Raw genomic sequence first — 13,443 nt, 5'->3', positions numbered from 1 at the left:
ATTGTGAAGGTTTGATGAGAAGAGTGATACTGTTTTTCGTTTCCTTGATGCTGGAAGTAAGAGTTACAGCAGAGTAGTGATTTTATTTATTTATATAGGAAACAAAAGACTGCTTAAGAACAACGCCACTTTTTTTTAAAAAAAAAAAAAGAAAGAAATTAATCTTGGATTTTTTTAAAAAAAATTTTACGCGGCAGGAGTGCAGAAGCTTCGGGGATTGGTCTTGGATTAAGGTAGTTTCCTATTATCTCCCTAAGTTGATTGCTGGCCACGTGGGGTTATTGGTCTTCTCATTCTCAGCTTCCATTCATGAAAGGCAAGCAACGCTTCTTCTTCATCAGCTCCCGCCAGAAGTCCAACGGGCAACTGCAGCTCCCTGGTTCACCAAGTCAAGCTCATCCTTTGATGGAAAGCTTAGTGGGGATGGGCGTTGGGACCGAGGAATGTAAATTAAGAGGTAACCCCCACTTTTCAATGAAAAGTTTTATGGCTTATAAAAAAAATAGTTTGTATAAAATAAATCGGAAGAAAGCACTCTTGATATTAATTAATGCAACTTGATCAGTTGTTAACCAATAACAAATACTGTGCGTTTTTTGCCATTATGAGAATAACTCTGTTCTTGAGTTTGTCTGTATTGCAGTATGTATGCTACAGCTATGAGCTGATTTCATGTGCTTTTCCTATTTATATTGCTGTTTTGTGTATGTAGTTAAATGCGGGTTTAAGTTCACCCTTGCTCGGTATTTCATTTTTGCAATATTAGCTTCCTTTTGTTTCCCCACATTTGCCAAACCAAATCGTGCTAATTTAATTATTCCATTAGCACTCATATAATGTTTTCTTTGTATGCATGTTTTAGCTCCACTCTGTAACTGGTGTGGCACCTCACCTGGAAAAGTTGTAACTAGTTTTCTTACCATAAGAGAAATTGTGCTTTTTTTCAGCTTGAATTTCTGTCTTTAAGGCAATTGATTTTCTTTCTTTTAAGATGTGTAGTTGGTGTTCCAAACACAAGATTTTGCATGTTTCTTTGGATAAATCACAGGGAATGTAGAGATTGAAATAGTCCAAGGAGCCCGATTGGATTTTATCTTCACTCATTCACTGATACTAAGGGAGACACCATATAATTGAAGTTTTGTCCTGATTGCACAAAAATTGATAATAAGTTGGCCAAAGCCAAATTGTATGGAATATATGATATTTAGATTAAAGAATATAATAATATCTTCAAAGCTTTGTGACTTGTATATTTTTTCCTTGTATGTTACATGACCTCATAAAAGTTTAGTCTTTCTCCAACAAGCTTAGCATTCTCTAATGAGGAATAAAGTCCATGCCCCATACTTTGTAAATGAAAAATCATATAATTTTAAGTAAAATACAAAATAAACCCTATAGATGCCTCAAAGCCTCTGACATAAACAGATCTTCTGGCAACTATAGAAATGATAGTTTTGCAAATTAATATTCCAGAATTGTACATAGAACTTTGCAGCATGAATCCAACAAACCAATCAAACTAAGAACTTTATTTGCCGCAAATGAGTGCAGCTTTCAAAAAATATATAGAAATTAATAAATAACAAAAACCACACATTTTCATTCAAGAAAAAGAAAGAATTATTGTACAACAATATCAAAGAATGCTATACCGCTGGTTCCAACAATCTTAAGCTATAGAACTGTGCAGTAAAGCAATTAGTATAGACAAGAATGTTAGAATTCCTTCGATTGTCAAACTGGAAGCTGAAGCAATGTCATGGGCACCAACAGAATACACCGTCCCAGAGTTTTCATCCTTCACCCTGATGCTTGAAGAGCCTAAGAGTAAACCACAAAAACATATTAGAGAAGCCAATTTCCTGCCACAATAAATTTTTGTTGTAAAAAGATTTTAAACAAAAAAATATAAAACATGGGGAAAGAAACAATAATAATGGGATGTGAATTTGGAACAGTATATGTCAGAATAATGTTATGCATCAAATCAACTAGGTATTAGGATATATCGAATATAATGATATGAAATACAATAAATAGCATTATAAACTAACAAAGCATGAATCTTTCTTTCATGTATGTATTCTTTTTTTTTTTTTTGTAATTTCCCTCGCTTAGTAATCACCAGTACCAAAAGAATCCCCCAGGATGCTTGCTGTTTGATTTCTAAAACACAAATCAAATTAATAGAAATGACCTGCTCAAACCCATTTCTCATAATCTCCTGAAGAAAGAATACATTTAAGTGATAGGTTATGTCACATTTTAAAGAAGTTGAGATCATTGTCTTCTTTAAGAATATGACTTGGCCCTAGCTTCACGTAGTGAAGAATCAATATAACCCATCAGATTTTGCTTGGAGCATAACTGAGAAGCATTACTCACCTCTCTTTAAATGCCTACACCTAAGTATCTGAGCATACACATTTATCAGCATGCATTAGAAAGCAAGTATAAAACTACAGAGAAATATAAGGAAAATACCATAGAATTCTAATGAAGTAAAAGAATTATAAGTCCATGATGACTGACGCTTTTAAAATGGCCAAATAGGCAAATTGTACTTGTAAACAATCCGAGGTAGCAAATCCAAGTGAACAACTCATTGAGCGCCTTGAACTATGATTCAAGTGAACTCATTGAGTACCTTGCACTATGATTAGATCTCTGCCTCTTTCACATCAACAAAGCAATTGCAAGATTTATTAACCAATAACTTATTTTCAGACCATATTGAAAGTTTCTGACAAAATACTTGACTTGCCGATAATACTGAGCAATCCTACTTAATAGGGGAAGGACGGTATAGAGTTTTCTTTCATCTCCTTCCCAAAGAAAAACTGAATCAATTAAACACGAAATTAACTTACATGCTAACATTAATGACTGAAATCCATAGTCAGTAATAAATGTAGAAAACTGTAAGGAAATCTGATACGTGCTGATGAGGATTGTGACAAAAAGTGGAGATTGTCATTGCACAACAAAGAGTCCCACCATTCCCAACTACTTGTCCACATTCGACTTGGCATGTAGTATAAAAACAAAAACCTAACTTCAGCACTTTTTCTTCTAAAATTTTGTAGTTTTAATACTATTGATGTTTCATAAGTTTTAATGCCAAATTCTTTTTTTGCTAAAAATTACAAAAAGTTAATATGGAATTTAAAAGAAGCAAGAACTTTCAGTATTTAGAAAAAGGAAATAGGATATAGGTTTTGACAATTCTCAAAACTAAAAGGCGGTTCCTAAATTTGGAACAAAAAGAATAACTATTTATAGTTAAAAGTTATTAAACTATAAAACTTAGAAGTAGAGGTTAGAATATAGAAGACCCTTGATGAGATCCCAAGATTCTACAGCAAGAACTATAATTCCCTAAACAACCACATTTAGGAAGTCAGTACAAGTGCAAACATGCAGCAGCAACGAGCAAGAAAACAAAATTAATTAAGGATTCAACCATAAAAATGACGTTCTTGATATGGTGGAAGTACTCACAGTTGTATTCAGTCCATCCTATTGTCTGATTTTCAATATCATATACAACCAACTTATTTGAAAGCACCAAATCTGCATTGTAAAGAAATTAAACAAATGAAAACTAGTACCACAACCTTTCACATTATATTGTTTTCCTCTTCACTTTTTAGCAAATTCAAAGTAAAACAGAATAGCTAAAACAAATCACTGCGATTATGTGTCCAATTGTTAATTCTCATATAATTCTTAGGAACTTTTTAGAAGATCAATGCCACCAATCACCAATCACATAAAAGCAGTATACGCAATATTAAAATTCCAATTCATCGGCTTTTGGTTTAAGCAGAAAAGTTACTAGTGATAAGTTGAAATGTCCTGGGATTATAAGAGCCCAATATGCACAAAACCAAAGTTCTGTTTGTATCATGGAAAGTGTTTAACATGATGTAGAAAAAGATTGTTATAAACCATACTTTTAGCAAAAAAAAATTATGGTCTGTAAAACTCTTTTTCTGGTCATTCTTCTAGCAGAAGTTTATAGGCTATTATGTCTCTGAAGGTGATAGGGTTATGAAGATAATTACTAGATGACCAATGAGGAAAAAGCCAAAAAGGGATTATTGACGATTGACAATTGAAGGGTGGGTTGTTCTGTTACAGATGAAGGTTAAAATCTTTTTGAACATGCTTTCTACCTTAATATCCAATCTTATTTTTTATCTCAACCTACAAGAAACATGACACATGCATAGATTAGATCAATACAGAGGAGCATCAGTATAAGATCCATAGAAGCACAGAGACTGTAATTCTGGAATATACCTCCCAACAAAATCATATCTTTACCATCTTTAGATTGCATTCCACTGTTCTGCCAACCAAAACACCAAGCATCTTCCTGCAGAAAGCCATGAAAAATAAATGGAAACCCCATATAGGAAAATGAAGATTGACACTATAATGATATTGAAATATATTATCTAAACCAATTTGACTATTGGCCACTCAACTAAATATTTAAAACAATGATGATAATAATAATAATATTTACAAAAAGTACATGCTTTCTGGCCTTGTTAATTTGTTTGAAATTCAAGAAAACAAAATCAGAAGGAACTACCTTATTTATCAAATATAGCATTTACTAGAAGAGAATAAACTCCATGCAACAAGCTTCACAGTTGACTATATGAGTACCAAGGAAACATAAGGCAATAAATACATGGCATCAGCTTAAGAAAAAATGGAAGCCTACTTGGATAAAAGTTACTTATCCCACTGCTTGCTATAAGCATTCTTGCCATATCTACTTGTTAGGGATACACAAGGGAAATTTTTTTTTTTTTTTTGGCAAAATGGCACATGAAATTTCTCAATTTTCCACCAAAGGAGAAAAGTAGCAGACACTTTGTTAGTTATATTTCTCATTTCTTACTTTACTTTCCATTACTGTTGGTAGACAAAACCAGAGAAAAAAGAATTAAATTTCTAGTTTTCTCTGCCAACGACCATCACCAGCAACATCCTTGAACCATCAAGTTTTCTATTTCCCTATCAGATTTCTCCCTCACTCTAGCCGCTCCCTCCACCCACCCCCCTAGTCCCTCTTCTCTCTCCTTCCTAGGTAAGATTATAGTTTAATGGGTTCTTTTGCTGGTGTCTATTTCCCTATCATTGTCTTCCTCCCTCTAGCCGCTCCCTCCACCCACACCCCTAGTCCCTCTTCTTTCTCTTTCCAAGGCAAGATTGTAGTTTAATGGGTTCTTTTGATGGTGTTGTCAATGAAGAGCAGACCTAGTATGTAGGTGTTGTAAGTTAAAAGCTGCATTCCCAGAAGTGCCAATACTTGTAGCAATGATAAATTAAGATGCATGATAACGGCAGTTTCATAACTTCCAGGTTGAGAGCATTATCAATAAGAGACTTACTCAAATTAATTTAATTCAGTACTTTTCAAAAGAGAAACTTGGATGAAGTAAATTGACTATATTTCTCCACAATTCAGATTTTCATTGAAGGAATGAGCAGCAAATAAGTTATAGATATGTGAATAACGTAGATAACTACCAAAAGAAAGACGTGCATATCTCCATAAACAAAACTACTGAAATTACTTCTTTATCAAAATTCAGTTTCAGAAGTACGAGCATAAACGGTTTTTTTTTTTTTTTTGGTTGTTAGGCCATAACAAAAAGGTGCTGAATCAAAAGGGGTTTACAAAATCTTCAAGGTTGATACAAAGATTAAAAATAAGCAACACTAGACTAAAGATGGAAGTGTAAAAAAAAAAAAGCCTAAAACAAAAGCGTAACTAAATTCAGGAAGTTATCTCATTTGCCTCTATTAGGACAATAGTCACCCCCATAGTTTAATTAAATTCATAGTAAGATGATGACTATGGTGAGAAACAAAGTTCAAATAAGATGCTTGACCACAGAATGAAACTTTAGGGACTATTAGCTAGGATTCTTCATTAAAAACAATCATTCCATTCACAAAGCATAATTTTATTAACAATATAATACTTCCAGATATCCACATCAAATACTAGAGAACCATGTTTGTGGATCATGAAATGAATTCAAAGAAATACGTTGTACTTACACGAATTTGGAACAGATACTCATGGGGATAAACTGTTAAAATGAGGGAATCTTCAAAATGGAACTTTACAACTGGAAATGCATCATCAACACTGCAAGAACACAGGAAAGGAAGTTGCAAAAAATACAGTAAGTCTCAGAAATAAATAATCCACAGGAATTAATGAAAGAAAAAGACATTCATTAGTCCAACACAAGTAACCTGACCTTAAGGTAAAGAAATAAATTAACCAAGGCAAAAAGAATATGAATCACGAGTTTTTCTTTTCTATTTGTTTATTAGAATATGGATAATGATTTTCAAAGTTGTTCTAGCACAAGTAGAAGGCCATATATAATAAGGCCCTCCTTTCCTCATAAGATTTCTCATAAGTAAGGGAGGAAACAGTTGAGATGAAAACAAGAAACAATTATGAAGAAATACACTTGACAAGCACAGGTCACTACCACACCATAGATCTTTTTGACAAGAGTGGGATGAAAGATCTAATCCATCACTAATTACAATTTTGTGATATTTCTAACTTGTTAGAGATTATAAGCCAAAACTCTGATTCCAAGCTAAACAACATTTTCTGGTTATTTTGGTTGTTTAAAATTAAGAAAAAATTTGCAATAAACTATGCCTTCTCATCTCTCCACTTCTTGCTCCTAGAAAAAATTAAAGGCTTATAAATGCAGAGAATTTGACTTTTTAATAATTTTTTCTTAAAGTTGCATCCTTCGTCAAATGCTCTTTCCTTATTGGTAGTATTCCAAAATAATAATGAACCATGCTATCAGTTTGAAACTGAATCCAAAATGAGATATCTATCAATTCAAAAGACTAAAACAAATAAAATCAGCATAACTAGTCACAAAAAAACACAAATACTATTGAAGAAAAATATTTATATATGGCGGCAAGAAAATTAAAACATAACACACTTATCGATTAGATTAAAGTAAATGTGCAAAAAAGAAGTAACCAACATTTGGAACGTCACTGTTCTATTATCCACATCACAGACAGACAAAATATAAGCATTCCAGACAAATATACCAGAGAGTACAATTGCAGTAAGTTTCTTACTTTTCCGCAAACGTAAAACAAGTAAATTGGTCCTCTACAGTATGTAATTTCAATGTGGGCTGCTTGGAGAAAATCTAATTAACAGAAAAAGTACAATGTGAGTAATCATAGACAATGTCAAAATCAAAGTAAGGTGAGGATTGACGCTTACCTTATTCATTAGTGGTTCATAAATTGTTGAGGGAAGATATGCTAAGGTTGTACCACTATCAACTATTGTTCCTTTTCGATCTCCGCTGTCAAAAATATCACTTGGAAGTTCTAGTAGAGAACCGCCAACCTCAACTCCCTTCATTACAACATTGTAATGTGCCCTAAGATTGTTGATAAAAGTATAATTATGAATTCATGAACCAAGAATTCTCCTGATTGATGTAAGAAAATAAAACCTTAAACAAAAACTTAAAACTGCAAGGCAATCCATAACCAAACTCCTAAAAGCAAAAGGTTAAATTTGTCATTCATGATCTCATAATGTTTCTTAAGGATGATGCACCATAAATCATTCATATCATGGAAAGATCCTAACACAATTTTGTGCATGTCAATCAAAGTAATTGATGCTCTACTATCAGGTTAAAAAATAAGATAAATTAATTAACCACAACTAGGTGCTCCAGGAAAAACTATTTCCTAAGGAGAAATAGTATTCAATTATATTTTCCCCTTCCTAGTTTCCCTTGACATAACTTGATAGTCACTTTAATGCAAGCTATTTTTCTCCCTTGCTTAGCAATGCAGGACAAAAATTAAATTGAATATTACTATAGCATTTATGTAATACAATGCTGTTCATGTCACTATAGTAGGTTTTTGTTTATGTCTTTTTGTGTTATCATCTAATAACTTGAATTTGAAAGAAAGAAGGGAGTTGAATTTAAAATTTAGTGTAAGTTCGGTAATAAAACGCATGTAAACAGGATTTTCATGATTATTTTCAAATTAATGAATTTGTTGGATCTCTATTTAGTGGTGAATTTGAAATACCTATATGAATTTATGAATTTTAAAATCCATCTTCTTATACCCTTTCAAATACAAAGGTATATGGAATCTTAATTAATTTTTTCATAGTGTGTGCATTTCATCTTTCACAATTTAAACAATAAACCAAATCCAAATCCACTCTCCTGAATTCATATTCCCAAACATAGCATATGTTATTTTAGATGGTTGAGATTAGACTCATTTTAACAATTAGGGTTTTCACTTATGAGGGTTTTGTGCTATTTAAAGTATTCTTTTGTTGAGAAGTTTCCAACTTTGGTGTTAGCAACCCAGAATAGCTTTTTCTTCCATTTCCAGACCTTGGTAACCAGAAGACAGCCTTTTAGCTGTGAATTTCATCTATATTGCTCTCCGTGAATTCCTTATGCTTCATTTAGGAGAGAAGAAATTGAGATCAATTTGTACTCAAGCTGGCTGTACATGTAAATGAGTATGAATGCAGACAACATAGAAAGTTACTGAAGATACTATGTATCAGTTTATTTGAGAGAGTATAAGTGGATGAATTTAAGAATAGGTGTTTCAATTCACTGCTTAATAGAGATCTAACAAATGTATGGATTTGAGTGTAATCACAAAGGTCATTGCTATCCAGGACAACTGTCAATGTATAATTACTACACACAAAAACTTGAGCAATTTGTCACACAACCATAACACTCGGAGGCAAATTAACCAAAATTTATGCTACACCATTGTCCAACAATATTGTGCACGATCTACAGCAGGCAATATTGGACTTGTACATCCAAGCAACAAGAAAAGAAAGATGCACCTAAAATAATTAAATCAGAAAGAAGGGTGGCGAAATCAGAAGGAAAAAATCAAAATTAGGAGGCCTCAACAAGAAATTCATTACCAATATCACCCACAATGTGAGAAAATTAAATTGTAAATCATAAGTTATAAAAACCATAGATATTGAAGTAACTAAGAAATTTAAGATATGTCACTTACTGGTTTGGAACCATAGGAGTTGTATTCACTTTTGGCGATACCACTTCACCAATTGCAAAGATTCCACCTCCATCTATATTATCCAAACAGTGTGCAAACATTCTTTTTACTTTCCCAGCTGCAGCTAGTTGTGAAATCATAGATGAATTTGCTTGTCCAAATCCAAGTATCCCATCTAGTGCTTCACTTGATGATCCTAACTCGCCAGATTGTTTAGCACCACACCTAACCAGACAATGGAAATTCTAAATTACATAAATAACCAAAAATACATATCAGCAGCAGTGCAGCAACAGGTGCTGCCATTGACAGAGTATGTTCCACACCTCCAACCAATATACATCAAGAGAATGGGCACATCTCTCAAATCAATACCTCTAAAGAACATGTGCAACTATATATTTTTCTTTTCTTTTTTTTTTTTTTTTTGGGGGGGGGGGGGGGTTTGTGGTGGTGGGGGGTTTGGTTTGGAGGGGAGAAGTCCAACAACATGTTGAAGAACAAGCAGAGAAAGAAAAGGAGGGCACCAAACAATAAAGAAAAAGTTGAGCAGAATTTTAAGATAATCAACCAGATTGACTCAGTCAAATTAATGCCAGTAACCAATAAGCCAACAGATAAAAGAGGTGGGGTGAGGAAAACCCAGCTCAACAAAACAAGATCTCATTTTGTATGTCTTACAATCCAGGTACGACAAACAATGAGGAACTTAGACATCATAGGAACTGATGCAAACAAGATATAATTAATCAGTAATCAAATGTGATAGCACAAATGCAGTTTTATGTAAAGAAGTTGGGGAAACATCAAAATTATTCCATTTGCATGGGCTATGCAAATTATTTGTAAACCTCCATTTCCACCTTGTCCGGGAAGATTTAACCGAGAGGCAGAACTGATATTTTACCACACCAAGGCGCAGTGGTTTCTCATACTGCATCCAAACACTTAGGGATGACTAAAAAACGGCCTGTAAGCTATATGCAATGACAAGATTGTTCAACATATCTATGAATATTTGAATAATGTTAGACTGTGAGCACCCTAGTGAAACCACCCATCTATTTGAATGCAATAGATTTATGCAGAACAGAAAGTGGTTGCAAACAGATGCCCCTAGGTCAGGTAATGAATGAAAGACAGCCTCCAAGATAAGGCCAAGCTCAAGTGAATTACTAAACATTTAGCTTTTTGATAGACCAACCATCATTATAAGGGCCAGTCCCATGAAAAAGGGGCAAAAGCAGCAATGGCAGCAAACTACAATTTGCCCTATCACATCAGAACTCCAACTAACCCGAATATAACAGTCCCATTTGTAGATCCAGTCTGAAGGTTTCCGGTCACCTGCTGGAGATGTATGGTGTCCTTTACAAAGTATCCAGCAGTTGAGCTTCCATCTCCATAAACAACGTTATATTGACACTGAAGATAAGGCTTGCAACCTGGGAGTGGACCATCATAGGTCGAAGTACAAAAGTCTTGATCACAATAAACCAGGCTTGAAGTGGACGAGCTCCTTGGATCATATAATGTTAATTGTATCTGCGTAGAATAATTAAAACAATAAATGTTTTCCCAACAAAAGTTTATCATAACACAAATAATACAACCAAAATTTTACACTATAACATAATACTTGTGACTTTCACATATCTGATCAAATCTAGAGAGAGTATCAAGTTGGAAAAGGAACATACACCAAGATCACTTTTTGTGGGGCATTTGTCACATCCACCACAATTCACCCATAGAATGTCACTTCCAGTATCAACTTGCACATAATAGTCCTTTGATGGATTTCCTAATCCAATTTTAGCAAAATAAAGCCTGAAAAAATTTAATAAATGAGCAATGAATTAGCATCGAAATATATTGCAAAAGAAAAATGTTTTCAATAATACCTACACAAAATAAAACTCTCTCTCTCTCTCTCTCTCTCTCTCTCTCTCTCTCTCTCTCTCTTATATATCCAATAGAACAAGTCAGCTGAGTCTTAAGCTAGCATTAGCTCAAGTAAGCTGCTTTTCAAAATTTTAGCTTTCAATTTTATAAATATATGTATGGGACGGAATTTGAGAGCAATTTAGCATAGAAACAATGCCACCATGAAATTTAAAGAGCAGAATTTTTCTAACGCATAAAGATGAAACTGAAAAAAGAAATTGAAAATAATTGTGAAAAGACAATGAATTTAATAACAGTTTACCCTCCAAAGAAAAAAACAAGCTAATCCTTTTCTGCAGTAATTGGATCTCACACAATAAGTCAACTCAGTTAACATTTAACATAACCATATATAAAACATCAAAATTCAGCTAAACGAAATATCTTTTGAAAAGGAAAAACTAACAATTTTCTTCACCTGAAAATCCATTTACTCCAAAAAGAATCCCTTCAAACATAGCATATAATTAAAAAACACAGACGCACACACAACTACTTCTATATATAACCAAAAATAATCCATAAAACGAAAACCCAACAAGGAAATATAAACATGTAAGCACAAAGCACATTAAAAAAATGAAAAACTAACCCAGTTTCAGAGGGGTCACCATTGCCACCTAAAGGGAGATCGACATCCACGGTAGAGAGAAGTCTACCGCGACGACGGATATCATGAGCTTTCACTGCACTTAAATTCTTTCCTTTACCTGCAAATTTATGTTTTACATCAAAAGTCACCACGTTTCCAAAACTACAACGACCAAATTCACCCACCACCGTCAACGCCATCGTCACAACCACCAACGCCAATCTCCTTAGATCCATCATCCTTAACAACAACCCCCTCTCTCTCTCTCAATCCCTCTCTCTCTCTCTCAAACTTTCAATCTTTTTTTTGTTGGGTTTTCTTTTTTTTTTCCAGTTTTTTATTTTCAAAGAATGTGGGACAGAAAGAGAGAGAGGAGGCAAAGGCCAAAACCCACGAAGAAAGAAAAAGGCATGAAAAGAAAGAGAGAAATGCGCGTTTTCAACGGCAAATGACACGTCTTATTTGTAAGAGCACGAGAAGTCCATGGTATTATTTGGCAAACTATAAAGACGTCGGTCGTTTTTCTTGTTTTCTCTTATATTTTTTCTCTTTTTTTTCATTTTTTATCTGAATAAAATCAATTTTAATTAAATGTTATTATAATATTATACATAATTAAGATATTAAAAAAATTTTAAATTCAAAATTATCAATTCTTATTTTTTAAAAAAAAATTAATTTCATATAATATCACAACAAATTATGATCAAAATTGATTAAATTTAACTCAAAAAAAATTCCTTTTTTCATGTTGTTTATCCTTTATTCTTTGTCTTGGATTAGGCATCTCTCCATCTCTACAAGTCTTCTTTGCTTCACGTTTTCTTTTCTTTTCTTTTGGTATTTGCTTCCGTAAAAGACTTCTTTTCAAGTCATCCCTCTTTCGGGGTTTGTGTATTTTGGGACTTTGATTTCCATTATCAACGGTTGGGATTTTTTTCGTTACGACCTGGTGGCCACTTGATGGCACCTATTCTTTTATTTCTTTTGGAAAAGTTGGAATTTTTTGTCTAGGAAAGAAAATTCCGTTTAATTATAAAGTCAACATGAGTATTCATAATTTTATATTCTTTAAATATTTAAATCTTAAATTATCACGTCGATGTATATAACAATTGATTCTATTATGTCATTAATTAAAGACGTCCATAAAACTCATTATTTTAGATGAATTATCAAAATTAAAATATTACATTTTAAAATTAAATAATCAAAATAAAAAATTTAAAGATAAAATAATCTATTTATAAAACTTAAAAAAATAATAATAAATGTCTTTAAATAGAATTATATATCATATACATAAGAGTTGTGTGGTGGTTTTCCCTCGTAATCATCTATATGTGTTTGAAATTATCGAAATATATAACACTTACTCTTTGTCGTTCATAATGGATTGATTTCATCAAAGAGTGATGATCCAATGAAGTTGTTCTTTCTTTACCCAAAAATAAATTAATTAAAATAATATCTTATTTTTAAATTTTTAAAGGAAAATTGAAACAACTAAGTCAAAATAAACAATACATAAACTCATAATGCACATGCAATGTTCAATTATTAATGCCCAACGTCACATACAACTTAATACCATTAAATTATAGTTAAACATATTTTTCTAAATGAATTCATAGCATATTCGTCATGTTTAATGTTTTCTTGAACACTTATCCTATATGGCATGCCATATTCCAATTCCATGCTTAATGAATTCATGTAGCACTCAAGATAATTATTAAAATTCGTTGACTTATTACTTAATCATTATTATTTTT

The 13,443-nt window shown here is 32.8% G+C and overlaps 1 protein-coding gene across 1 annotated transcript; it reads right to left on the bottom strand.

The window, feature by feature from the left end:
- Positions 1–1,586: 1,586 nt before the first annotated feature.
- LOC18599302 (aspartic proteinase 36) lies at positions 1,587–12,123 on the bottom strand. Its single transcript, XM_007029214.3, has 10 exons — positions 11,669–12,123; positions 10,830–10,959; positions 10,427–10,674; positions 9,130–9,354; positions 7,316–7,478; positions 7,165–7,238; positions 6,094–6,184; positions 4,312–4,387; positions 3,508–3,579; positions 1,587–1,827 (listed from the first exon to the last, which is right to left on the bottom strand). The coding sequence occupies exons 1-10, from the start codon at positions 11,905–11,907 to the stop codon at positions 1,676–1,678; spliced, it is 1,470 nt and encodes a 489-aa protein (XP_007029276.3). The 5' UTR covers positions 11,908–12,123; the 3' UTR covers positions 1,587–1,675.
- Positions 12,124–13,443: the final 1,320 nt, after the last annotated feature.

Source organism: Theobroma cacao, chromosome 5, assembly GCF_053813885.1.
Source record: "Theobroma cacao isolate CCN51 chromosome 5, ASM5381388v1, whole genome shotgun sequence".
Classification (NCBI taxonomy): Eukaryota; Viridiplantae; Streptophyta; class Magnoliopsida; order Malvales; family Malvaceae; genus Theobroma; species Theobroma cacao.
Note: the sequence above shows the minus strand (reverse complement) of the source record. Positions and strands in the feature narration are given on the sequence as shown.

What these genes read in the sequence shown, in the direction of transcription:
- LOC18599302 (XM_007029214.3), bottom strand. Translation starts at nt 11,907, where the DNA reads ATGATGGATCTAAGGAGATTGGCGTTGGTGGTTGTGACGATGGCGTTG. An exon ending in CCACAAAAAGTGATCTTGGT is followed by an intron (nt 10,675 to 10,829) that starts GTATGTTCCTTT and finishes TATTCTACGCAG; the next exon opens with ATACAATTAACATTATATGA. An exon ending in AGGATGGACTGAATACAACT is followed by an intron (nt 1,828 to 3,507) that starts GTGAGTACTTCC and finishes GTTTACTCTTAG; the next exon opens with GCTCTTCAAGCATCAGGGTG.